Source organism: Herpailurus yagouaroundi, unplaced genomic scaffold (assembly GCF_014898765.1).
Source record: "Herpailurus yagouaroundi ecotype Mexico unplaced genomic scaffold, PumYag 139, whole genome shotgun sequence".
NCBI lineage: Eukaryota > Metazoa > Chordata > Mammalia > Carnivora > Felidae > Herpailurus > Herpailurus yagouaroundi.
The window spans coordinates 74,246,140-74,273,423 of NW_024412394.1; the positions used below are offsets into that span (position 1 = coordinate 74,246,140).

The 27,284-nt window shown below is 36.8% G+C and overlaps 3 protein-coding genes, 1 long non-coding RNA gene and 1 pseudogene across 10 annotated transcripts in view; 4 read left to right on the forward strand and 1 right to left on the reverse strand.

Moving 5' to 3' along the window:
- Nucleotides 1-9,214, forward strand: part of RSPH4A (radial spoke head component 4A) — a 41,554-nt gene extending 32,340 nt beyond the window's left edge. Inside the window, exon 7 of the mRNA XM_040474458.1 lies at nucleotides 9,108-9,214. The gene's annotated coding sequence lies outside the window, so the exon portion shown is untranslated. The remainder of the gene's footprint in view (nucleotides 1-9,107) is intronic.
- ZUP1 (zinc finger containing ubiquitin peptidase 1) overlaps nucleotides 1-19,745 on the reverse strand; it is a 33,007-nt gene extending 13,262 nt beyond the window's left edge. The window contains exons 1-8 of one of the 5 annotated variants that reach the window (XM_040474460.1): nucleotides 19,481-19,745; nucleotides 17,378-17,953; nucleotides 12,176-12,253; nucleotides 8,851-8,961; nucleotides 6,892-7,013; nucleotides 4,779-4,947; nucleotides 3,058-3,246; nucleotides 2,251-2,416 (exon numbers count right to left, since the gene is read on the reverse strand). In XM_040474460.1, coding sequence (XP_040330394.1) covers nucleotides 2,251-2,416; nucleotides 3,058-3,246; nucleotides 4,779-4,947; nucleotides 6,892-7,013; nucleotides 8,851-8,961; nucleotides 12,176-12,253; nucleotides 17,378-17,939 — 1,397 coding nt within the window. In that variant the 5' untranslated portion in view covers nucleotides 17,940-17,953; nucleotides 19,481-19,745. Of the gene's footprint in view, nucleotides 1-2,250; nucleotides 2,417-3,057; nucleotides 3,247-4,778; nucleotides 4,948-6,891; nucleotides 7,014-8,850; nucleotides 8,962-12,175; nucleotides 12,258-17,377; nucleotides 17,954-19,480 lie in introns of those variants that run through there. The other 4 variants (XM_040474462.1, XM_040474461.1, XM_040474463.1 and 1 more) reach the window with 4 other exon arrangements.
- Nucleotides 9,511-10,789, forward strand: LOC121029224 (eukaryotic peptide chain release factor subunit 1-like; annotated as a pseudogene).
- On the forward strand, nucleotides 10,913-11,488 carry LOC121029958 (uncharacterized). The gene is made up of 2 exons (XR_005790002.1): nucleotides 10,913-11,144; nucleotides 11,285-11,488. It is a non-coding gene; the product is annotated as an uncharacterized LOC121029958 (long non-coding RNA).
- A 2,805-nt stretch (nucleotides 19,746-22,550) lies between the features above and the next one.
- The window catches only part of KPNA5 (karyopherin subunit alpha 5), a 42,504-nt gene continuing 37,770 nt past the window's right edge, over nucleotides 22,551-27,284 (forward strand). Inside the window, exon 1 of one of the 3 annotated variants that reach the window (XM_040474465.1) lies at nucleotides 22,551-22,757. In XM_040474465.1, coding sequence (XP_040330399.1) covers nucleotides 22,754-22,757 — 4 coding nt within the window. In that variant the 5' untranslated portion in view covers nucleotides 22,551-22,753. The other 2 variants (XM_040474467.1, XM_040474466.1) reach the window with 2 other exon arrangements.

Sequence of the window (27,284 nt, forward strand, 5' to 3'; positions counted from 1 at the left end):
AAAAAAAAAAAAAAAGAAATGATGTAAAGCAAACATAAAGGAAAACACAGAGCCATGAAGCTTAATGGCAAACATTCCATTAAAGATGATCACAAGCATCTATCTCTGTTCCCTCTTAAAAGCCCAACAACATAATACTGAAAGAGTAAATGATCCAAACACCCAAAGACAAAGCAAATGGAGACAGACAAAACTGCCCTGCATTTTTGGAAAATGAAAAGGAGAAAACATAAAAGTGAATGCAAAGAAATAGACAACTGTCTTAAAATTCCAGAGAGGCTAGAAGCTTAGAGGCACTAAGTATGAGAAAGAGTAGTAATACAGCTATAAATGTGAAATGAATTGAAAGTTTGCATAAAGAAGGCAAATCTCTCCTTAAACACCCCCTCCATCAATGCAGGAGCTCAAGGCAGAAGAGTGAGAACTCTTCTCTGAATAGCCTCTGAGAAAACATCTCTTCCTATATTGAAATTTGAGAGTTCCCCAACCAAACAGCAAGCTTCTACCTAATAGTCTGCTCATCTGCTAGCTCCATGCAATCTTACGGCACCTTTCTAGTGCCTCATTCCTCACCCTAGGAATGGACAACTTAGGATTTATAAAAGTTAGAAGAAAGCCCTCAAAATGCAAAAGACTAAAATAGACATGAAAACAAATTAACACAGAAGAAAGTACAAAATGCAAGGAATAGAAAGAAACAAAATGTTGGAAAAAAATTTTTGCAACATAAAAGACTATGATGCTATGAAATTACCCTTAAAATTAAAAAACATGATTGCTAAGATACAAATTTGAATAAAATAGTTGGGAGATAAAGTTGAGTAAATCTAGATAGTAAAACAAAAACAAAGATGAAAAATGAAACTTAACCAATAAACTTAATATCGAGGTTCACTGGCCAACTAACAAAGTTCTAGAAAGAGGAATAAAAAAAATGGAGAGATCATAATTATCAAACAACAGTTAACCTCTGAGCTCTTAGTAGATGCCAGTCACAGTTCTAAGGACTTTATGACCTCATTTAATATTACTACAACTCTATGAGGCAGTTATTTTTACATGTTTTTTTTCAATGATGGCACAAGACTACAGACAAACTAAGTCATACAGCTAATAAGCAGGAAAACTAGAATCAATTGTAGGCAGTCAGACTCCAAAGTCCAAGCTCTAAACCACTACACTGAGATCTTACAACTCATAATTCCAGATTCAGAAGGAAAAACAAATACCCACCCCTACAAGGAATTGAAGCCTCACATAAAATTATGTGAAATTTCATAACAGCAGGGCTAAGAGATGATGCAAAAAAACTTTCAGAGAAAATAAGCAGGTTACACATAAAAGGAATGAAAATCAGATGACATCTTACCTTCTCAATAGTAATACTGACTGCTAGAAGTCACCAGGGTAAAAACTTAATTTGATCTGAAAATGACTTTGAATTTAGAAGACTATAGCCACCCAAATTATCATTTAAGTAATTAGGACTAGGCATCTTTCCTTAAGAACCTAATGAAAGATATGTTTAAGCAGAAGAGTAATCCAAAAAAGATAAAGACATGGAATCCAGAAAAAAATCCAGACTCCACTTCAAGAAAACAATGAAGAAATGCTAGATGATTATAGCTTTCAAGGGGATCTAGGAGGCAAATAATCCAGACTAGAGCAAAGACAATAGAGGACTTCAAGGAGGAGGTGTTCAGGAATAGGAAAGCCTCAGATTACGTTAAGTGGAGTGTTTAGAAAAGCTTGAGACCATGATGCAGTCAATAGTAAAAGGGGAAAGAAAAGTCAATCCTTAATTCAAGTAAATTTTTTAAAAGCTTTTCAGGAAAGGAAATAAAGTCAGCAATGAATAATATTAATACAGTCATGATGTAAACTCTGACTTTAACTTAATAAAAAAGTGAAATTTAACTAAATTACAAGGATTGAGGGTGAACATAGGTAGGACAGGTAGGTCAGGGAAATGCAGCAGACATCTAAAACTGATAAACCAAAAAAAGAAAAAAAAAGGCCCTGAACGCATATTATTTAGAAACAATGGGAGTAACAGCTGCCTCTGAGAAACGGGACTTGAGAACAGAGAGGAACATGAGATAGGGACTGAACTGTTGGTTTTCAGTATAAGTGTTTCAGTGCCACTTAAATTTTATTTTTTAGCAGTCTCCCTGATAAACGAAAAAAACGACAACAAAGGAAACTTCCCAGAGATGGCAATAACCTTAACTTGGACTTTTAGGTACATACTTTACCCTTAGGGAGGTCAGAAGTGTATACACTTCACATGCTCCGATCCAGGCCTTTGTTCCCTGTAACCTGTTATTAAGTTGAGAGGCACCCTGAGGATCAAAACCTTCCTTCCATGCATCTTCAATCATAGACTGGATTTTTGGAATGCAAGGAATTGACATACCTAAAATTATACAAGCAAACATGTTACATGACAGTTACTGAAGTACTGAATCATACCATTTAGCTGTATGCCATATACTCCACAGGACCTACAACACACTTTTTAAAGACCATCATTCTTGACATTTTTATTACAACATTTTCTCTTTCTCCAACATGAATTCAGGCTTTTAATGTAAATATCCACTAAAATGCTTCCTCATTAAAGCTATGAATTGTGAATACTATTTATTAACTCATTCCATATTGTATGTATAGTTGATCCTTGAACAATGCAGGGGCTGGGGCACTGACCCCCTGCACAGTCAAAAATCCGCATGAAAGTTTTTGCTGGTCAAAAACTTCACTAAGAATAACTTATTGCTGACTGGAAGCCTTATAAAGAAACATAAACCTAACAGTCAATTAACACATATTTTATATGTTATACATATTATATACAGTATTCTTACAATAAAGTAAACTAGAGAAAAGAAAATCGTAAGGAAAAAAAAAGAAAAGCATAAGGAAAATACATTTACAATACTGCACTGTAAACAATTCTGTGTAAGTGCACCTATGCAGTTCAAACTCGTGTTTTTCAAGGGTCAACTGTATGTTATCGTATCAGCTGACAGGTTCAGAGTCTTGTATTTCACATACCTTTCAAGCAATCATCATAAGCATCATTTCGCAGTAATGATGAAAGTAGCATTTGGAAATTTCTGTAACCACAACCCCAACCTTTGTCACCAAAAGATGAATGAAAGTGATCCACCTCTGTAGAAAGCCACACACGCCTGACCTCTGTGGCAGCATTCTGATAGTATCTACAAAGTGCTTCAATAATTCCTAAAATAGAAAAGAGATTTAGAAGATTTAGAAGCGTAAGCTAACATTTTCTATGGCTGTCTCATATATTTCTAGTTATCAGTCTCTCCCTCAGGGGTCCCTTCTAAATCCTGTCAATTCCATTTTATGTTTTACTGTTATAACCTTAGTTCATGTCTTTCTTATTACTATGATACAAGTTTCCTAACACTAGCACACTACTAATTACATTGAATTGAAATTGTTCGCACCTTTCATTTCTGCACCTACCAGGCCGAGCACATAAAAGTGTACTATTGAATGAATGATATTATTATCTATTATTATACATACTGCTAGACATTACTCTCTCTGAAGCTCAGTCCTAATCAATTTGCTCCCAATTTAAAAACTTCAATAACTTGCTATTATCTATAGAATGGTTATAATCCATGGTATATGAAGCCCCACAGCAAGCTATCTTCTGACTTACCTTTTTTCAAACCATTCTTCTTGACATAATTTTGGCTGTGGCCTAACCGAACATATTAAACGTTTTGCCCATGGAATTTCCATTCAATTATAATATCTGATAAGCACTTTTTATATACCTAGCACTATGCTAAGTGCTAAAATTACAAAAGATATATATAATAATGTTCTTTGAAATCTCGTGGACTCAGACTGTTATAGTAAGTGCTACAATATGGATAAACAAGATGTTAGGACAGGGTATATCAGACTCTGTCCCTTCCCTCCATGCAATCCTGTAATACCAAAATACCCTACAGGGTATTTTGAAACCCTACTGACACTCCAAAGATCAAATGCTCATGTCTTTATAGACCCCTTTCCTGATTCCAAAATCCAAACACAAAGGTCCTCTTTCTCTGAACCCTCACCACATTTATTTGCTGTGCCTCCTACGCATTAGGTATATTCTGTCATGGCAGAACACTACAGTTTTTTGTGTATACTGTATTTACTCTACAGATTCTGTGAAGTTTATGGGCAGGAAGGTCTTAATTGGGTAGCTGATACTTTCTCCTACAGTATGTGGCACGAAAAAAGGCAATCACTGGATTCTTTTCATTTGAATTGAGGGTATCCTATGGGAAAATGGGTTTTGTCCTTAACAAGATGAGAGTCAATAAATCAAAACAATTAAATGAACCAAGTGTTGTAGTTGTGCCTAGCATATGAAAAATAGAAATATATGTAAACCATTTCCAAGGAACTTTAAAAGATAAGACTTAGAATCAAGAAAAAGAACAATTAAAATGCTATATAATTGATCATTAAATGTTACAGCATGGAATGGATACTTATATTGATAGGCAGATATTTTTAAGTGATTAATTCATCATAAAAATGGAAGTACAGAAATTTTAAAAATGGTTTATTTTAAAATAATTATTATTTTAATAATTATTATTAAAATTATTATTATTAGTCTCACCTAAAAGTAGATAAACTATGGCTTACAAAAATTAAGCAAAATTCAAATAATTCTTATTATTACTTCGTTGACATATGAAATATTAAAATAATGGTTTGGATGTTTAAGAACTCACCAGAAGTTTTTGTTTTTCCATCATCAATACCAATAGCTAGTGATTCCATCATATCAGCTTTTCTTCTATGAAATTCAGATGGATGCATTCTTCCCCTATTGACTTCTATCTCCATATTACGTAGTTGCTGTTGTTTGTATCCTCCAGAATTATCTAAACCATATTGTCTCTATCAAACATAAAAATGAATCACTTAATTTTTATGCCTCTTTACCTCAGTGAGGATGGAAACGTACTACAATTTTATTTGGAAATGCATTTTGAAACATTCTGGTTTATAGACTTTTATACAAATAAACTTAAAGATTTTTATTAAAGATAAATACACACACACACACACACACACACACACACACACACACACACACATCCCTGAGTTAATGACAGCCTTTCTCCACCATAGCAAGAGATTTGCTTTCCTTGTAGTAGGGAAAGTAGTGAATCCTGTCTTCCTACTAAACATACTGAAAAAGGCAGGTGAGTTCTGAACATAGCACTGACTTATTGAAGAAAATTTGTCAGTATTTGTTATTTGATTCTCAGGCTAGTTTATGAAGGCTTACTTAATCCATACTTCATTCAGGCAATAATTCTACATAGTAAATTAATTGGGTTTTTTTTTTGCATACTGGATAGAGAATCTCAAATGTATAACACAGCCTCTACGGAAAAAGTTTTGAAATCTAAACAACTTGCAAAGTTACATAACAAACTCCCTTAAATACTGGAAACCTTGTGTATTGATAATGTTGAAAATTATGTAAGGTAAAAAAAACGTTAGGAAACGCCAACTTATTTTCCTCCTCTGAATCCTAGTGGGAAAATGTTTTGCAAATAAATGAATCACCAAGGAGAAAAATAGCCTAAATCAGATATTCCAAAGCGAGAATTGCACAGTCCTACGTGAGGTATCTGAGAAGACAAACTCAGAAGTCAAGTAAATCTGAGAAAATTATGATTATGTACAATGCACATTAGAATATTAAAGGTTCTGAGAAATCTTGAAGTATACAAACCTGCTTAACTGAATACTTTCAAACCTATTCAATCATAAATCCTTTTTATTTATACATAATCCTATCAGCACATGGAAAAAGAACATTTAGAAACTCTGAGCATTATTAGCACAGATAACACCATAGTCCACAGCAATTAGGATTGAAAAAAGTAGAAACATCTATTAAAAATGTAAACGCATTCAGGGCACCTGGCTGGCTCAGCAGAGCATAAAACTCTTGATCTCAGGTTGAGTTCAAGCCCCGCTCTGAGCATGAAGACTACTTAAAAATAAATAAATAAATAAAAAACACATATAAATATATATATAGCTGCTGCCAGTTTAGTTCAGCAGATACCACCATTGACCTAAGATAAAGCCTCAAATATCATCAAAAACACATTTTTCCATTAAAAATTGCTCTTTTTGAGTGCCTGAATTGCAATCGTTAAGAGTAACACTCAGATGGGAGAGTAAATTGATTAGCATTGAGCTTCAGAAAGAGTAATGTTTAAGAATCTGTACAAACAGTTAAATTCTGAGTCTCAGTTCCCTAATTTGCCCTATCAATTTACATGAGTTTGAATCCAGGCTTTAACCATTTAATACAGCCTGAACCTGAACAAGTTAAGCTATGTAAGCACTCTTTGTCTCCATTACTTCATCTGTCACTTATGGAGTTGTAAAGATTTTGAGATACTATATATGAAGTGCTTATCTCAATACATGACCAGAGTAAGTACTTAACAAATGGTGGCTGTTATGAATTATAAAATGTATATGTAAAAAAAAAAAATACTTTGGGGGGCGCCTGGGTGGCTTAGTCAGTTAAGCATCCGACTCTTGATTTCAGCTCAGGTCATGATCTCACTCTTTGTGGGATCAAGCCCCGTGTCTAGCTCTGTGCTGCCAGTGCAAAGCCTACTTGGGATTCTCTCTCCCCTTCTCTCTGCCCCTCCCCTGCTTGTGCTCTCTTGCTCTCTCAAAATAAATAAATATTTACAAAAAATATTTTGTATATCAACACGGACAAAAATAATAGGCTGCAGTCTTGACAGACTGTTTGAAAAGAACTCCACCAAAGCAAAATATTACATTGTTATTTAATCTTTGTACCTGCAGCTTCTGAAATTCTCCCATTTCTTGTTGTGATTCTTCAGATCTCCTTTTTCTGTCTTCTTCTTGTTGAAGCTGATGAGCCAATTCTAGATCTCTAGAACACTGGACTCTATCTATGCCTATTAGATATTTTTAATGTTTAGAATAAAATAACTTCTGAATATAAATCTTACTTATTGTATGTTAATTCATATTTTTAAATGGGAGTACATGCTATTATTTTGATATTTATTCATGACTGTGATGTCACGGAAACACTATTTCTGGCAGAACGTGAACAGCTTCCATAAGTGTAGAACCTCCATTTAAATCCCTACTATTCACTGAGTAGTTAGGCTGTGACAAGCATTTTTCATTAATTACCTCGTTTGATCCTCGTAACAAACTTAGGAAGTTAGGTATTCTCTACTAAGGAAACCAGAACTTGGAGATATTAAGTAATACTTTTCATTGGTGTTCTTTACTAACACAAATAAGGCAGGTTGGCATTTAAAATAAACTGAGGGGAGGGGCGCCTGGGTGGCGCAGTCGGTTGAGCGTCCGACTTCAGCCAGGTCACAATCTCGTGGTCCGTGAGTTCGAGCCCCGCGTCGGGCTCTGGGCTGATGGCTCTGAGCCTGGAGCCTGTTTCCGATTCTGTGTCTCCCTCTCTCTCTGCCCCTCCCCCGTTCATGCTCTGTCTCTCTCTGTCCCAAAAATAAATAAAAACGTTGAAAAAAAATTAAAATAAACTGAGGGGAGAAAAGGAAATAATAAAGAGCATAAAAATATGTTTGCAAAGTGCCGCTTAATTACAGTCTGATCTCAAACAAATAGTACAACTTTGTAACATTTTGCCCTGTTTCCTCTCTAGCCAATATCCCACAGATCCATTAGTCAGTAGCTTCTGGCCAGCATCTTGTTTCCCTGACCTCCAATTTGATAGTTTAATATGTATTTGAATATTCTTTCTTTCCTTCCAAATCTCTCAGCCTCTATCACATCTTCCTATTTAGTTATTTGGTCCCCACTTTCACTGCTAGAGATAAGCAGTTTCCAGCTGATTTTTAGAGTATTTTGATGCTATCTACAGTGATTCACTCAGGCCATACTTTTCATTATCCACTATAGGCTTACAGAATAATTTATGTACCCGTACAAAGTCTATCATAAACAAAATAAGAATTAGTGGACATTCAGCTTCAGAGAGTTATTTTCCCACTGTAGTTAGGAGAGAACTACCAGAATGGGAGGACTGTTCCATCTTTGTTCCAATAATTTTCATTTGGGGATTAGGCTGAGTGAGCAAGGAAATGTTGTCCATGAAACTCACTGGTATTAGGAACAATAATAATGGACACTAAAGACCCCTGAATTAACAGGAGATAACAATGTAACTTAAGAAACTAAAACCCAATAGAATACAATTGGTTGTTCTTAGGGTCTTATTTCAGTGGAACTCTGAAACTCATATAGAATCTTTCCACTTGTAATGTACCACAATGATTACTTAATCAATGCCACTATTTAAAAAGATAGGAGGCAGAGAAAAAATTGTAGTCACTAACAAAACTAATAAGCTATAATATAAGAAACTAGGCAAATTAGAAATGAACCTGAAAAACATTTAAGTTATATAGTTCATATATACTTTTTAAATTTTATGTGCCATTTGACAGCTTCCTAGTTCATTAAGCCTTTCATGAAGCCTCAACTTCATCAAACAGATTTTTTAAATTATACCATATATCACTGTTTTCTCAATATTGGTGTTCTGGGGCAAAACTCTGGGGTACACACCACGAGTTTAGTTGTTGGTTACAATAATTCATCCCATACAACTTTTCTGTGAAACAACGTCTAAAAAGTTGAAGCTACATTACTTTTTTTCTCTATATCACTACTCCAAAAATTAGATGTATCGTAGGAAGTAGAAATTAAACCATGAGATTCTTATTTTGAAATATATCAACATACCTTGTCCAAAGCTGCTTTCTTCCAAATGTAAGTCAACGTGTTCCTGGAGAATATGGTAATTTGTACAGATGAGCCCACACATAGGACAGTCATACAGTGGTTGATCATGGTCTGTTTTAGAGATATAGTTCAGTTGGTTTTATTTTTAAAACTTTTAGATTTTTCACCCTAAGTCAAAGAATGTCCACTGCCCACTAACCTTATTAAATAAATCAAAGATCTATGTAGTTGGATTGAAAGCTATTTTCTACCTCTAGGGTCAAAATGGAAGACTGAACAAAAGCACAAATCTCTCTTACCACGATAATAAAAGAAAAAGTTAATAATAAACATTCAGGTCTATAGTCAAAGCAAGAAAAGAAAAGTATAAAGGAAAATCAAAATGGTAAGTAGGGGCCATTTTAGGAACTAAATTCTCAGTACCCTCCCCCCAAACTAAGTGGTGAGATGTGAAATTAAGCATAGAGCATTCAGCATAAAGCTTGGAATTGGGATCATAGCCTATTTGGGAGCAGAAGATCAAAGAGCTGCATTTATCAAGCAGTACTGCAAGCAGAGAGGTGCAGCTTGCCCAGGACAGAGGCAGTACCTCCCCAAGGCCAAGACCTTATGTCAGTCATGAAAGAGGAACCCATAGTGAAAGGACTGAGCTAAGCAACCATGCATGTAAGGCCTGGTCTGGAAGTGGAATAATAGTATTTAGAAAGTAGCTGAGACTGCTATGAAGCTGTTTATTTTCACAAAGTAGATGTGACTCGTCTCATTTTAGCTGGATCAGCTGACTTTAAAACTGAACTAAGTCAATCTGATATGTCTGGTCAGAGGCTGCAATCAAAAGATTTAAAATTAGTTGATATACCCCATGGTGGTGAAAATGAAAAACTAGCTATTGAGTTATCTACTGATGTTCTTTCCAATGAAATTCATTCAAAAAGAGAAATTAATTCAATACTTGGGTGAAATCAGCCAAGAACAGACAAGTACTGTTTTGGAGCCGAAGATACATTAAAGGTTTTGGAAGTGGGAGCTGTAAAGATTCTAACAGTTTATGAAAATCTGGATATAATGAGAAATATTCCTTATTATCAAGGCACAGAAGAGGAGAAAATTCTCTAACTGCAGAATAAGATGATAAATCTCATTTCACTGACAGGACAGGTATATGAGCTGATTAAGAACATGTCCCTGCTAGAATGGTTTGCTCACAACTATAAAAAATTTGGAGCTACACTGGAAATTGTGATAAGAAAGATCCCAGTCTGTGAACGGATTTGGTGGAATTGGAAGAATCTTGCAATACTGAGCTGAGTTCCACAGAACACAAAGGAGGACACGATGAATTTTTTTACCATGATAACTAATAGGTAGTTGACATGAGTCCCACAAAATGTGCCTCACCCTGCAGCATCCAACCCAAGCATACCCCTGCTGGAATCCAAGCAGATCCCTGCCTTAAAATTGGACCATTTTCAGAACTTAATCCAGGAGCATCAGATACTGAAAAGAAAACCAAAACAAACCCAGATCCAACCCTACACTTGGTTTTGCCATGGTGCCAACATTGCAACCTACAACTAAGTTCCTAAATGCTACTTTGGACTAATTTAGAAAGAAACCCAGTTTTTACTTTACTTGATGATGAATTGGTTGCTCTTGAATTTTCTGGGGAAAAATTTTTTTTAACCTTCATACACATAAGCAAACATGATTTAAGTGCTATAAATCTTCAAAAGTTAATAGAAGTGACATGAAAAAAAAGAAAGAAATGCTAAAGATCAAACACTTGGGCTCATTAGTAGGCTGAATACGGCTGAGGAAAGAATCTCTGTGTGTGAGGATATGACAAGAGATACTTCCCAAAATGAAATGAGAAACATAAAATTTCCCAAAACGTAAAGAGAAAAAGATAAAAAAAAAACCCTAAAAAACAAAAAAACCCCTCAATATCCCGCATATCCAAAAACTGTGGGAGAACTGCAAAAGGTGTAACATACACAAAATAGGAACACCAGGAGAGAAAGAAAGGAACAAAAGTATTATTTAAAGCAATGATGACTGAGAACATCCCCAAATTAATGTCAGACATCAAACTATAGATCTTGGAAGCTCAAAAAACACCAAGCATAGTAAATGCCAAAACAACTACATCTAGGCATATCATATTCAAACTTCAGAAAGTCAAAGATAAAAAGTCTCGGAAGAAGCCAGAGGAAAAAAACACCCTACTTACAGAGAAACAAATATGAAAATTACATATGACTTCACAGAAGGCATTCAACTAATAAAAGACAGGAGTGAAATATTTAAATTTTCCAGAAAAAAAAAAAAAACTCTACCAACCTAAAATTCTATATCCTTCAAAATAATCTGTCAAAAGTGAAGGAAAAATAAAGAATTTCTCAGACAAATAAAAATTGAGAGAAATTATTGCCAGTAGACCTGCCTTGCAAAAAATGTTAAAAGAACTTCTTCAGAGAGAAGGAAAATGATATTAGTCAGAAACATGGATCTCCATAAAGGAAGAGCATCAGAAAAGACATAGGTGAAGGTATAATAAAAACTTTGATTTTTCTCATTAATTGATGTAAGATGTAAGACTTAAGTTTATTCAAAATAAAAATAGCAACAATGCATTCAATTATTTGTGTGTGTGTGTATATATATATATATATATGTATGTATGTATACATATGTGTAGTTACATTTATGTGAAATAAATGACAATGATGACACAAAGGACAAGAGAAGGAATTAGGAATATTTTATTAATATAAGGTCCTTGTACTCATACAGTGATACAGTGTTACTTAAAATTAGACTTAGATTAGTTCTTAATAAAACTGCAAACTCTAGGCCAACCACTAAAAAAAGTAAAAACAAGGATAACTGATATGCTAAGAAAGGAGAGCATTAATTGAGCAAGTGACATCTCTTGCCTGTTACCAGGAGTAGAAGTCCAAACACTGCATCTTGAGACCAAAATCACCAAGGAAAACATGCAGTCAAGCACTGGAGAGAACATTTAACTCATAGTAAACATAGAGAAACACACAGAGAAGAGAAAGAATAAGATCACCTTCAGTATTAGACATTAGTCTGCAATGGCCCATGGGTCTCTTCCAGCAGCCATCACAGGGCGACTGGTCTCTACACACTGCTCTTATGTCACAGAATGAAGGACAGAGGACAGATCTAGTAGAATGAAGGAGACAGGATAGATCTAGCAGATGCCATACGACACACATGCTTAAGCAAAACAAAGGAGTATACTTGTTGCCTGAAACAGGGAAAGATATTTCCAAACACAGGCTGTGAGGACTCTTACCTCTTGATAAGAAAGTATTCTGGGCCCAAGGTTCATTCTTATGTGGCCAAGTAGGGGTAGAAAGACTGCATGCATGAACTGTCTTTCCCAACAGAGATAAAATGAAATCATATGCTCAATTAAACCACAAAAGACAGAAAAAAAGTAGGAAACAAAAGAAGCAAAGAACAAGGGCAAAAATAGAATACAGTAAAAAATATGGTAGATATATTAGTTCCACTGTAGTAATAATAACTTTAAACATCACTGGTCTAAACATACCCATCAAAAGACAGACTGTCAGGGTGGAATAAAGTACAAAATCTACCTGTATTTTGCCTATACGAAATTCACTTTAAATATAAATACACTTACAGATTAAAAGTGAAAGAAAGGAGAAAGATGCAGCATGCTAACACTAATCAAAAACAAATGCAAACAAAGTACCAGGAGTAGCTCTATTGATTTCAGAGAGGGCAGATTTCAGAACACGGAATATTATCCAGGATAAGGGGGGGTACTACATAATGACAGAGGGTTCAATACTCCAAGCAGACATAATAATCCTTAATGTGTATGTGCCTAACAACAGAGTGTCAAAATACATGAGGCAAGGGGCACCTAGGTGTCTCAGGTGGTTAAGCGTCAGACTTCAGCTCAGGCCATGACCTCATGGTTTGTGAGTTCAAGCCCCGCATCGGGCCCTGTGCTGACAGCTCAGACCTGGGGCCTGCGTTGGATTCTGTGTCTCCTTCTCTCTCTGCCCCTCCTCCACTGGCACTCCGTCTCTCTTTCTCTCTCAAAGATAAACATTAAAAAAACTACATGGGGCAAAAATGAACAGAACTGCAAGAAGAAACAGATGGATTCGCTATTATACAGTTAGAAAATTTTTAACACTCGTCTTTTAGAAGTAGACAAATCCAGCGGGAGGAAATAAGTAAGGATATACAGTAATTGAACTCAACTGTACCATCAAGCAACTGGATATAATCGACACCTCTACACAAGTCCATCCAACAACAGCAGAATATACTTTCTGCTCAAGCGTGTATAAAACATTCACTAAGAAGGTGCCTGGGTGGCTCAGTCAGTTGGGCATCCAACTTCAGCTCAGGTCATGATCTCACAGTCTGTGAGTTTGAGCCCCGCGTCAGGCTCTGTGCTGACTGCTCAGAGCCTGGAGCCTGCTTCAGATTCTGTGTCTCCCTCTCTCTCTGTCCCTCCCCGGCTCATGCTCTGTCTCTCTCTGTCTCAAAAATAAATAAAAACATTAAAAAAAAATTTTTTTAATAAATAAAACATTCACTAAGACCACATTCTAGGCCACAAAACATAATCTAGGCCATTACATCTTAAGAAATTTAATGAATTAAAATGATACAATATCTTCTCTCAGACTAAAATGGAAATAAACAAAAAGTAACTAACAGAAAGAGCTGAAAAATCCCCAAATACTTGGAAATTAAACACACACCTAAATAATGTATCAAAGAAATCCCAAGGGAAATTTTAAAATTTTGAACTAAATGAAATTTAAAGGGTGCATGGGTGGCTCAGTTGGTTAAGTGTCCAACTTCAGCTCAGATCATGATTTCGCGGTTTGTGGGTTCAAGCCCCACATTGGGCTCTGCTGACCGTGCAAAGCCTGCTTGGGATTCTCTCTCTCCCTGTCTCTCTGCCCCTCCCCACTTGTTCGTTTTCTCTCTCTCTCTCTCTCTCTCCCTCCCTCCCTCCCTCTCTCAAAGTAAATAAATAAACCTAAAAAAAAAATGTAGCCTTTAAAAAAAAATAAATGAAAGTGAAAGTACAACTTAAAATGTGTGCAATGCAGCAAAAGCAATGCGTAGAAGGAAACTTAGAACAATGAGCACATGTATCAGAAAAGAAGATAAAGCATCTAAGTTTCCACCTCAGAAAACTATAAAAGAACAAATCAAACCCAAGATAAGCAGAAGAAATAATGAAGAAAAAAAATTAGAGCAGAAATCAATGAAAGAGAAAACAGAAAATCAACAGAGAAAACCAATGAAACCAAAAGGCCTCTAGTCAAGCTAAGAAAAAAGAGAACACAAATTGTTAACTCTGAAATAAAAAGGGGGCATCACTACATGTCCCATGTACATTTAAAAGAGAATAAAGTTATAATATGAACTATGACATAAATTTGTAAACTAGATGAAAACGGACCAAGACACGATCAGGCAAATTAAAAAAAGAAAAAAGAAACCCTTAGGTAAAAACCTAACGAAATACACAGGGTATACATGAGAAAAAATACAAAATTCTGATGAAAGAAATCAAAGAACAACTAAGGTGAGAGATATTTCTTCTTCAAAATAGGAAGACTCAATATTGCCATAATGTCTATTTTTCCCAACTTGATCTATAGATTCTATGCAATTCCAATAAAAATCCCAGCAAGTTATTTTATGGATATCAAAAACTGATTCTAAAATGTATATGAAGAGGCAAAAGATTCAGAATAACCAATACAAACAATACTGAAAAAGAACAAAGTCAAAGGGCTGGCACTACCTGACTTTAAGACTTACTATAAAGTTATAATATCAAGATACTGTGGTACTGAAAAAAGAACAAATAGATCAATGGAACAGAGCAGAGAGCCCAGAAATAGACTAATAGCCCAGTCAACTAATCTTTGACAAAGAAGCACAGGCAAAACTATGGAGCAAAGAAAATCTTTTCAGCAAATGGTGCTGCAACATGAGGACATCAAAATGCAAAGAAAATGAATCTAAAGTCAGACCTTACATCCTTTGAAAAAATTAACTTGAAAATGGATCATAGACCTAAACATAAAATGCAAAACCATGACATCCCTAGAAGATAACAGGAGAAAACTTAAATGACTTAGGGTATGGCAATAACAACACCAAAGGCAAAATCAAGGTATAACATAATTGATAAGGTAGACTTCATTAAAAAAAAATTTCTACTCTGCAAAAAACAATGTCAAAGAGGATAGGAAGTGAAGCCACAGAATGGGAGAAAATATTTGCAAAAGATACATGTAATAAAGATCTGTTATCCAAAATATACAAAGAACTCTTAAAAATCAGCAATAAGAAAACAAAATACAAGATTAAAATGTGGGCCAAAGACCTTCACAGATACTTCACCAAAGAAGATATACAGATGGTAATTAAGCATTTGAAAAGATACCCATGTTATATCAATGAGCAGCACTTAAAATTAAATTGAGATACCACAACACAAATATCAGAATGGCCACAATCTGGAATACTGACAATACCAAATGCTGATGAGGATGTGGAGCAACAGGAACTCTCATTCACAGCTGGTGGCAATGCAAAATGGTGTTGCCACTCTTTAAGAGTTTGGCAGTTTCTTGTTAAAATTAAACACACTATAATTATACAATCTAGTAATCACATTCCTTAGTATTTACCCAAAGGAATTGAAAATTTCTGTCCATACAAAAACCTGCACCGGGATGTTTATAGCAGCTTTATTTCTAACTGCCAAAACTTGGAAACAACCAAGATGTTCCTTGGTAGGTGAATGGATAAATATACTCTGGTACATTCAGACAATGCAATATTATTCATCCCTTAAAAAAAAAAAAAAAAAAAAAAGAGCTGTCAAGCCGTGAAAAGATGTAGAGAAAACCGAAATGCACATTACTAAGTAAAAGAAACCAACCTAAAAAAGCTATATACTGTATGATTCCAATGACATTCTGAAAAAGGCAAAAATACGGAGATACTGAAAAGATCAGTGATTGCCAGGAGTAGGTTGGGAGTAGGGGAGGAATGAGTAGGTGAAGCACAGAAGATTTTTAGGGAAGTGAAACTACTCTGCATGATAACTAAAATGGTATTTGTTATTACACATTTGTCAAAACTTGTAGAATATATAACACCAAGAGTGAATTATATAGACCTTCCATTAAGGTCTGGAATGGAAACTGTCGACTTAATGGACACTGTCGACTTTGGGTGATAATGATGGGTCATTGTAAGTTCACTGATTATAACACATGTATCACCTGATACAGATATTGATAGTGAAACAGGATGTAAGTATACGGGGACAGTGAGTATATGGGTATTCTCTGTACTTTCTACCTAATTTTGTTGTGAACCTGAAATGGTTTTAAAAAATAACACTTATTAATTAAAAAAAAATTAATCTAAATACTCTCCTTACTCCTTTTAAAATATTAACTCAAATGAAACACAGACTTGAGTATAAAATTCAAAACTATAAAACTTCTAAAAGATAGGAAAGGTGACTTTAGGTTTGGTGATGAGTTTTTAGAAACGACATCCAAAGCACAATCCATGAAAGAAGAAATCAAGGAAGTTGCACTTCATTAAAAGTGAAAATTACTGCTCTGGGAAAGACATTGTTAAGAGAATGAGAAGATAAATTCCAGGCTGGGAAAAAATACCTGTGAAACACATATCTGATCAAGCACTTATATCCAAAATAAATTATTCTTAAAACTCAACAGTAAGGAAAAAGAGAGGATTCTCAATGTACTGTATGCATCAGCAACAGAGCCTCCAAATACATGAAATAAAGCCTGATAGAGCTGAAAGAAAAAATAGACAACTACACAATTATAATTGTGAACCACAACAGCCCACTTTCAAAAACTAGTAGAACTACTAGATAGGAAATCAGCAAGGATATGGAAGATCTGAATACAAACAAAATGATCTAAGTGACAAATTTAGAACATTCAACCCAACAAAAGCAGAATATACTTTTCTTTCCCAAGTGTCCATGGAACATGTACCAAGATAGATCATATACAGTATCTTGGGAGATAAAAGAAGCTTCAACACATTTAAAAGAGCTAAAATCACAGAGTGCATTCTCTGATCTGAAAGAGTCAAACTCAGAACCACAGGAAATCAGAGCCCAAGCCAGTTCAGATGCCACTGAGCTAGAAGTAAGTAAAAGAATGCCCCTTGGAAAATGACTGAGTGTATTTCTCCTCAGAAAGGTTTTAAAACTACTCTCAATTTGGTTGAAACACTTATTATCTGAATCAAAATTCTTTTCCATAATTGTATTTTTTATATTGCAATAATAGCAAATGAATAATACTATAAATATAAATTGAATTTCAAAACACATTGGCAATTATTTGATTTACAAGCCAACTTTTAGGATACCACATATTAAACCAGGACTACTGTTACTTATTACATAATATTAACATCTTACCTTCTGATGGAGTGTCTAAAAGATTAGCATGTTTTGTTTTCACATGATTTTCCATATCTTGACTACAATCTTCTATTCTTCCACAGAAGGGACATTCTGGAGGACTATACATTGTTTTATAAATTGATCCTTTTATTTTGGACAGGTCACACTCTTTTTCCTTACTTTTGAGGAACTTTCTAGCTTCAGTTAAGTTCTCTGAATAAAAGGCTTTCTGTTTTAAAGTACCATCATTAGGCAGGCTTTGAGCCGAAATTTTTGGATGATTAGATGCACAAGCTGAATGGACACTAGAATTAACTTCCATTCTACATTGTAAAGTGTTGTCCTTCCTGTTATCTGAAGTTCTATACTGTATTGTATTGATCCTTGCAAAGCTTCTTTCGAGTTCATTCTGCTCAAAATGAGCAGTTTCAATATGAAAACACATTTCATCATAATTCATGCCTGACAACTTGCAAAATGGACATACAACTTCATTTTCCATGTGAACAATTAGAAGGTGAGCCTTCATGTCTGGTTCTGAGGTTACTGTTTCACCACAAATATCACAAGAAAGCATAGTACATCAGGGAGCTAGAAAAAAAATGTAATACTATGTTAAGTTTGAAAATAAGACTGAAGAAAAAGAAATGCACTTTATAAAATGATTTGGAACACATTTTTAACAAGTATTTACTTAAAACTGGATTGTTTAGATGAAGATATCTTCAATGAACTTAATTGTTCCTCAAATATACAAACTTATTTACAAATCTGAACCAAAATTTCACTACTATATTTCAAGTTTATGGTTTCAATAAAACAAAGGCAGTAATAATTCAAATTAAAATACATAATATTTAAAGTATTTAATAATTTTTTTAACATTTATTTATTATTGAGAGACAGAGAGACACAGAGCATGAGTAGGGGAGGGGCAGAGAGAGGGGGAGACACAGAATCCGAAGCAGGCTCCAGGTTCTGAGCTGTCAGCACAGAGCCTGATGTGGGGCTCGAACTCACAAACCGTGAGATCATGACCTGAGCCAAAGTCAGACACTTAACCGACTGAGCCACCCAGGCACCCCAATATTTAAAGTATTTCAAAAAACATGTCTGGTCTGAGATAAAGGAAAAAAAAATGTTTATAAAATTGTCCAAGTAAGATAACTCAGTTAAGGGAAAACTAAAAACAAAAAACAAAAAACCTTATCAACTGAAGTATCTAAATACAGAAACTTAGAGTTGTTAACAATGGGGAGGGTAAATAAACACATCTTAACTCAGTAGTTAACAGTTAAAAAGCTTTAGGTACATCAAAGTAATTTAAGTACATTATCATCATTCTATCTGGAGGAAACCCTGGCTCAGATAGGTCACCACAGCCAGAAAATGGTTAGGCAAACCTTTTGAGAGGCTGTCCTCTCAACTCAAAGTTGACCATGATAGAAAAGAGCACCAATTCCAGAGCCAAGAGACCTGGGTTACAATTTCAGGTTTCAAAATTTTAGGTAAAACATCTCATCTCTTTGAGGCTCAATCTATAAAATGAACTGTACTAAACTGGCAGTCTTTTTAAGGTTTTATGGACTAATAAAATACCGGATGCCGACAAAATGTGATTTTGTTAGAATTTTTAAAAAGCCATCACTGCCACAACCTTTGTCTAGCTAAGGATTATTTAAAAACAAGCAGGAAAAGAAAAATAAGGAAATTCCCATCATTTAAATAAACTTAGTTTCATAAGAACTCCCTACATGGTCCTTAATTTTCTTATTCCCCTTAAGACAAGTGAAAATAGTCTTCGATTTTAGAACGAAATTCTCCCAAACCACCAGCTGAACCAACGTCATGCCCAGACTTTCTTCTTTTCCCGGGGCTGGGGCACGGCTAGACTCAGAGGGATACGCCTGAACTCCCAAACAGTGTGATCAGAACAAGTGGGTGAGAGATGTAAGGAGGCTGGTGACAGATGCCAGGGTAGGTAGGTGGTAAGAGAAGCCGTAAGGGCCGAATGTGCCCAAAAGTCGGCGCCAACGTCCAGGAACCAAAACCAGCGCAGGCACTGAGTGGGTTAAAGTTTAGGCTGGGGGAATGAGGGTTGGGACCGTTAGTTCCTACCGGCCCGAAGATCCGGCCGCGGCCACACAGTCCTATGTTTGGCTTCCTCTTCGGGTGCGCAGCTGACTCCTTCTGGCTCTCGGGCAGAAAAGGGCACGCGCACCGTCGATTACCTTTACGGCCTGAAAGACTGAGGCAGGCTCTCCCTATATCCAGAAGTTCACAGTGAACCAAGAAAAAAAAAAAAAACTGACGACTCCAAAATACTTTCGCTTCCACACATTCAAAAAAGCTCTTCCTCTGTCCCCGGGAAGGAAAAGGCTCCCAGCATGCACCGCTCCATGCCAGTCTGGGTTGTAGTGTTTTCTGGGAGTTGTAGTCTTTTTGCATCCTCTTTCCCGGGTTCGGACTCTTAATTTACTAAGAGGCACGCGAGGCTCTGAGAATTTTCAGAATGAATTCGTACGACGGGTCCTAGGACATTATACGAATCCATAATAACCTAGGGCCTGACTACCGCTGTGTATTGATAAAGGGCTTATAATCCTACTACGTTCCAAAATCCAAACTATGCTCCACAGATGGAGGATAACTAAGATGAGTTCTTGCCTCAAGGTTACAAGATCACACACACCTTATTTTTAGGGTTCAGTTTTCATTTCATTCAATAAATATATAGCGAGTGTCTATTCGAAAGGCATTTTGCTTGGAACTGGGGCTGCAGAAGTCTTCAAAATATACAAAATGAACACCCTGTGAAGCTTACATGCTAGTGAGGCAGAAAATAAACAAGGAAACGAACTGATCATGATAGGTGCTATGAAGAAATAAAACTGAGTTATTTATAGAGAGGACTAATGTAGTTAGAAAAGGTCTCTCTGAGAAGGTGAGTGTTGTGATAAACTTTGCACCAACAGGAGGAAGAGCATTCCAGGCAAAGAAAATAATTAGAGCAAAGGCTCTAAGATTGTAGCAAAAAGAACATTTTGTGACTTGAGCAGAATGTTCTCGAAGGAAGAGTGGTTACTATATAAGGTCAGAGTTGTAGACAGGGGCCAAATCATGTAGGCTTTTGGAGAAAACTATTTTAATATTTACATAGGAGAGTGGCAAAACCTGGTGATGTACAGTATATTTAGGGTTTTGTAGTTAAATATGGCAGATTGGACATGTACATTTATATTCCCTGCCTCTCGAAATCTACTAAAATGACAGAAGACTAAAAACAAAACAAAACAAAATGCTGATGAGATTTTAACAAAATTTGAAAGCTACGAAAAGGATAGATGAGTAGAAACTAACTTGGATAAGAAGAGAAGTCAACAAAAACAAGTCACTTCATACACCAGAACTCAGGAAATGTTCAGAAATTAAAGACCTGACACATCTGAAAACCATATTAAAACTGGCCTGAAAAGAGGAACATTTTGCTGAAAAGTCTGAATAAAGAGCAGTTAGAACCATCTCCAGATTTCCTCCAATACTAGGTTGCCAATTGACTGATCTTTCCGTCCAAGACAGAAGGCTACAGGTTTGGTTTTATGAAGAAAATGAACCAGCAAGGTTATAATGCAGAAATGCACAGCTAAGTGGAGGGGGGCGGGGAGGAGTCAAGGTGTTGGACTGTAAGTGGGGAAGAGTGAAAGCTAAATACTGAATTATGAGGCTCCTAGCCATTTCCCCCAACACATTCTGATGTCTGATAGGTGTCTTCCAGTCAGGAGATTAAAAAATTCTTCTCCAGGGAATATCATTGGTCCAAAAGATAAGACCTACAGATAAGGAAAGTCCTTCAATGAAACAGCCAATATCCCAGGTTATTACTCTGTAGGGAGGACAATTGGCAAGCAGACAATGGGCTGTTATACAAATTTACAATAGTTTTCTTTAGTGTCTCATTCTTTTTTTTTTTTAATTTTTTTTTCAACGTTTTTTATTTATTTTTGGGACAGAGAGAGACAGAGCATGAACGGGGGAGGGGCAGAGAGAGAGGGAGACACAGAATCGGAAACAGGCTCCAGGCTCCGAGCCATCAGCCCAGAGCCTGACGCGGGGCTCGAACTCACAGACCGCGAGATCGTGACCTGGCTGAAGTCGGACGCTTAACCGACTGCGCCACCCAGGCGCCCCTAGTGTCTCATTCTTAAATATGAATGGATACTCAAGGATCACTAGGCATTAGAGTACAGCCTGTAGCAGTAAAGTTGAAAACCAAATGATGAAAAAGGAAAAAACAAAACTCTGAAGAAACAGAGACAACAAATGAAGGAGGAAAAAATACTTAAAGGAAACTACAATTAATATCTTCAGAGAGACAAAAAAAAAAAAGATATTTAATCCCTGAATCAAAAAGGAAATAGCTCTTGGGATTAAAAACACAATAGCAGAATCTATGTATGTATCTATCTATCATCTATCTATCTACCTATCTATCTATCTCAATAGAAAGCCAAAAGGTAACCACGAAATTCTCAGAAAAGAAAACAAAAAGAACAAGAGATAGAAAACAGGATCTTCTTCAGGGCAGCTATCATGTGTTATCTACTATACTCTGTGTCCAGCATCACTTCTGGAAACAGATCTTTTCAATACTGTTTGTTGAACTCCAGAGTGGATTACAAAGTTTATGTGTGTTATAGTAATTTAGAGTTCTTTATTTGGAATTATTCATGTATCAATGACTATTTTTTGGTCAAAAATCCACAGATATTATAGAATCCAAATTCTAAATAAATGGCAAATTGAAAAGCTTGAAACAAACCAGCAGGACATAGGAAGAGGTTTAATGAAGCTTAAGGAGAGCCTCAGTAAAGCTCCACGAGGTTGGAATTTTTCCAGAGTGCACACTATTTCAGCTCCAACATCTAAAACAGTGCCTAGCACAGATTAGGCTCTCCATCAATACGATCTTGTAGGATGAGTGACTGAACAAACAAACCAAAAGAACGAATGAGTGAATGAATGAGAGCTCCCATAGAAGACCTAGGGCAGTAGAACTCATTGCTGCCACAGCTACCACGCCCGATTGAAATCCCGGAGTCAGCGCAGGTACCGGCTCCTCCTTCGGTGGGTGGAGCTCTGCGCTCGCTTCTCTCCGCCCCTCTGCCGGTCGGTGCAGCCGCCGCCACCACCGCCGCTGCGGTCGCCGCTTGCAAGGGCTTCTGGGAGCCGAGTCTCGGGGTCTCGGGGAAGGGGCGCAGGTAGCCGCCATTTTGAGTTGCGAACCTTGTCGCTACGCTCGACGCTAGGGGCGGAGTGGCGACCCCACTGTTACCTGCAGCGGACGCCGCAACCGGGGACTGGGAAGTTAGGGCAGCGGATCGTGCCACATTAATGGGTAAGTGGGAGTGATACAGGCCAGTTTGGGTGAAGCTTGGGTTTGGTCCCTTTGGGGGTTTCTGGTTCCAGGGGTCACTGTATTTAGCCCTTTCCTTGCGAAGGCTTGAGGACCAGGCCATTCTGCCAGGGTTTTTTGCAGGGTTCCCTAAGGGACACATTGGTGGCGGGGGCGTGGCAGCCGGACCTTTTCCTTGCTGACGCGACGGTGCGGGGGATTACATATCCTCGCAGCCAGCCGGGCTGGCCCTCGGAAGGAGCCTTAAACGGCCGAGCTCATCCTGCCCGGTGCCGCTTCACCGTGCCTTGGTAGCTCCGTTCTCGGAGGTACACGGTCTGGTCAAATGTTGCCATTCAGTCCTGGGACTTAGCGTCTGTGTGGGTCCGGCAGCTTATTAGAAGTTCCACAGTGTCCAGAATACCGCACGGGTGGCCCCGGGGGCCTACTTGTCGCACGCTCGCGGTCCGCAGCTTCCCTCCTCCACCTGGATGGCGACGCGGGACTGGGTGGGATAGATGCTTCTAATAGCTCCGTTCCAAGATGAAAATTTAACAGGTGTTTCCTCGGTAATGCGTGAGAGGCGAAGGATTCGAAAGGTGTGCAACGAGATAGTGATACTTCAAAAGAATATGACATCGGCATTTACTCTTAGGCTTTTAAAAGCATTTTACGTCTGACTTGATGTCTCTTAATTACAGCACTCAGTAAGCGATTTTCTTTTTTGGTAAACAAGAAACAGCCTTATCCTTTAGCTCTTTAAGTACTTGCTTGTTTGGTTATAGGGGCTGTAGTCAGAACACTTACCCCTTTGTACCAGCCTTATATTTTTACTAATACGCATCCAGACCCGTAGAAATGGAGGCTTTAGGGGCACAGGAAATTCCGTTAATATATATTAGAAGAAGTTCAAAATGCAATTACTTGCCCAACCTCAAAACAGTTTTTCAGAAAGCTGAGTGAAAAATAAGCTTATAACTGGGAGAAGAGAGAGAGAAAGAATCTCTGTTCTGCAGTCTCAAAGTATCTGAATGGCATTTCTTATATTTAAAGTAACTTGTATGAGATGGTAACCTTTGAAGTAGTCTTTAGAGTTATTTTACATAAAAGGGAACAATCCTCCCTGGTGAGGTACCTTTATAGATTGTTCTTGGACTATATGTCTTCTTTAAAGCAATTGCAGTGAGGATGCAGGTGTTAAATAGTTAGTACCAGAAAAAGGAACAAATGATACATGAGTTGTTGGGGGTAGATTTTATTTGGTTAACATTTATATTAAAGATTTTAATGTGGGCACCTAGATTAATGATTAATTAGAAGTAGTGTCCAGTGTGTAGGCTGGAGAGGCACAAGGTAACTGAAGTAGATGTGGGGAGAAAATACTAGAACTTGTTTCTTTACCTTTTAAAACTATTCTATAAACATTTTTTCTATTTGTGAATTTTGTAATGGGAGAGATTATTAGGCTAGTGATACTTGTATATAAATAAACAAACATTGAGGATGAATACACAAATTTATTTATTTATTTATTTATTTATTTAGAAGAGCACAAGTGGGAAAGGGGCAGAAGGAGAGGGAGAGAGAATCCCAAGCACGCTCTGCACTCTTAGCCTGATGTGTTGTGGGGCTTGATCTCATGAAGTGTGAGATCATGACCTGAGCCCAAATCAGGAGTTTGATGTGTAACTGACTGAGGCACTCATGCGCCCCTGCACAAACATATTTTGCATGCGTAAGGATATGTGATCAAAAAAAGATTAGAGGCCGATGGCCTCGAAAAGCCTAATGTGTAGGTGATAAACATTAAGAGGCTTATTACTATGAACATTTCATTTTGCTAAAATATTTTATATTTATTGAGCATAAGTCAACAACTAATGTTGAAGTCCAGTTTGTTCTGTAGTGAACTCATCTTTTTCTCATCTCAGAGCCAAACCTCTTATTAATGAGCCAGAATGTTTATATATGAAATACTTAGGAAATACTGCTGCACACTGTTTTTATTAATTAAGTTAGATTGAGCTGTTTCTAATGATAAGTATTTGTAGGTCCACACAGTACTATTGAAATCAATTCATTAATTATTTTAAAGAAGGATTTTGGTCGAGTATAAATATACCTTAATTGCTATGATGTACATGTGTTAAGTTCAGAGGCACAAAGTATCTTTCAAATCATTCTGATGTGCTCAGCCTATTCCATTCTACTTTTAGCTCCACCACTAATGAAATTTCTCTCACTGTCTTTACCAGTGACCTAATTATCAAATCTGATGCCTTGTGTGGCACCTGGCTTATTGTAGGCACTTAGATTTGCTGGATGAATCAAAGAATGAATAAATCAAGTGGTCTGTTTTCAGTGCTACTATAAATTAAATACAACCTTGTCTTTTGAATTCTCTTCTCTTTCCTCTTCTGGTTCTCTTATTTCTCTGACCTATTTCTTTTTGGTCCTTTGTTCCTTTTCCCACTAAGAGATAAACATCCTCAAGATTTCAATCCTTGGCCACCTTTCTTTTATAGCTCTACATGATCTTGGATTATCAATTAGGATTCTTCCTGAGGTTTGACCCATATTTTTAACCATCTATAGGTCTAAATCTCCTGTATGTGTCCTAAGTATTATAAATTGAACACATTTAATTTTTTTTTTCAACGTTTTTTATTTATTTTTGGGACAGAGAGAGACAGAGCATGAACGGGGGAGGGGCAGAGAGAGAGGGAGACACAGAAGAGGAAACAGGCTCCAGGCTCCGAGCCATCAGCCCAGAGCCTGACGCGGGGCTTGAACTCACGGACCGCGAGATCGTGACCTGGCTGAAGTCGGACGCCTAACTGACTGCGCCACCCAGGCGCCCCAAGAAGCTAGCAATCAAACAAAACCATCCCTCTGATACAACATCTGTATTCCCTGTCTTGGCTTATTTTGTCATTGTACTGAAATAGCTCAAGCTAAAAACCATGGGGTTTCCTAAACTCCTTTTTCTTATTCACCTCATATTTCTTATATTTATTTGGTCTCTTATTCTTTTTGAATCAATTTCTGCAATGTTTCTGGAATCAACAGTCTTCTACATTTCCAGTGTAACTATTAATTTAGTTCTGGTCTTCATCATCAAAGTTCAAAACAATCTTCTCTTTAATTTCTTTAATTCTGTTCCTTAGGATCAAATCCAAATTTCTCAACCTCATTGCAGGAACCGTAGGTGTTCTTAGTTACATTTCTAGCTTTATCTCCTGCCTTTTCTCCCATGAATCTTGTTTAGGCACACTTAATTTCTTACCGTTTTGTGATTATGCCAGTTTTCTGCAAGAACTGTGCCTTTGCATGTATTCCCTCTGCTTGAAATGCTTGTTCCTTCCCTTTCTCTTTTCATCCTCTTTCCTGGCAAATTCTTGCTCTTCCTTTAAGATAACTGTGAAGATTTTCAGAGCTCCCTGAGGCACAGTTAGCTGCTTGGTCTTCTGGGCTTTCACGGGATTCAATGCATATGTTTCAGCTACTCTACTAATTACAGTATAATTTGCTACTTCATTAGTCTGCCTTTGACATCAGAGATAGCAGATAAATGCCAACCTTCTTTTTCTTCTGTTTACTTCATAGTGTTAATTGATCACAATATTCTCTTTGGTTTCTGAAAGTAAAATTATTATATTATTTTAAATGTAACATGTTACATAAAATACTGTAAGTGCATTTGTAAGAAAATGTTTATATAAATGTTAATGTTTTTAAATACATTTATAATAAAACTACTTAAAAATATATAAGTATTTCAGCATTTAAAAAGAACTAATTATACCATAGTACTGCAAACTAGTATTGTAGTCATGACTGAAGTCATGATCCGTGCAGCCTTAGTTTGTTTTTTTTTTTAATATTTTTTAACATTTTATTTTATTTTCGGGGGGAGACAGAGCATGAACAGGGGAGAGGCAGAGCCACCGACTGAGCCACCAGGCGCGCCCAGTCTTAGCTCTGAAGGCAGCACTTTAAGTAAATAAAAGAAGCCAGACCCCCAAAAATATTTGACCTGTGCTTACTGAAGCCTAATACCATGTTCCCTTGAAAATAAGGTATGTCATCCTGGCCTTTCTTGATCTTGTTGGGAGCATAACTTAGGAGGTTTTTTTTTCAATTCTTTTTTTTTAAATGTCGTTGGAGCCGCCTGGGTGGTTCAGTTGGTTAAGGATCCACCTGTGGCTCAAGTTACGATCTTACGGTTCATGGGTTCGAGCCCCACGTCTAGCTCTCCGCTGACAGCTGAGAGCCTGGAACCTGCTTTGGATTCTGTGTTTCCCTCTCTCTCTGCTCCTCCCCTGCTTGTGCATGCACACACTCTCACTCTCAAAATAAATAAACATTAAAAAATAAAAAGTTTTTTTAAAAAAATGATTATTATTTACTTATTTTGAGAGAGAGAGAGGGAGAGAGAGAAAGAGAGAGAGAGAATTCCAACCAGGCTTTGCCTTTCAGCACAGAGCCTGATGTGGGGCTCCATCTCACAAACCATGACATCATGAGCTG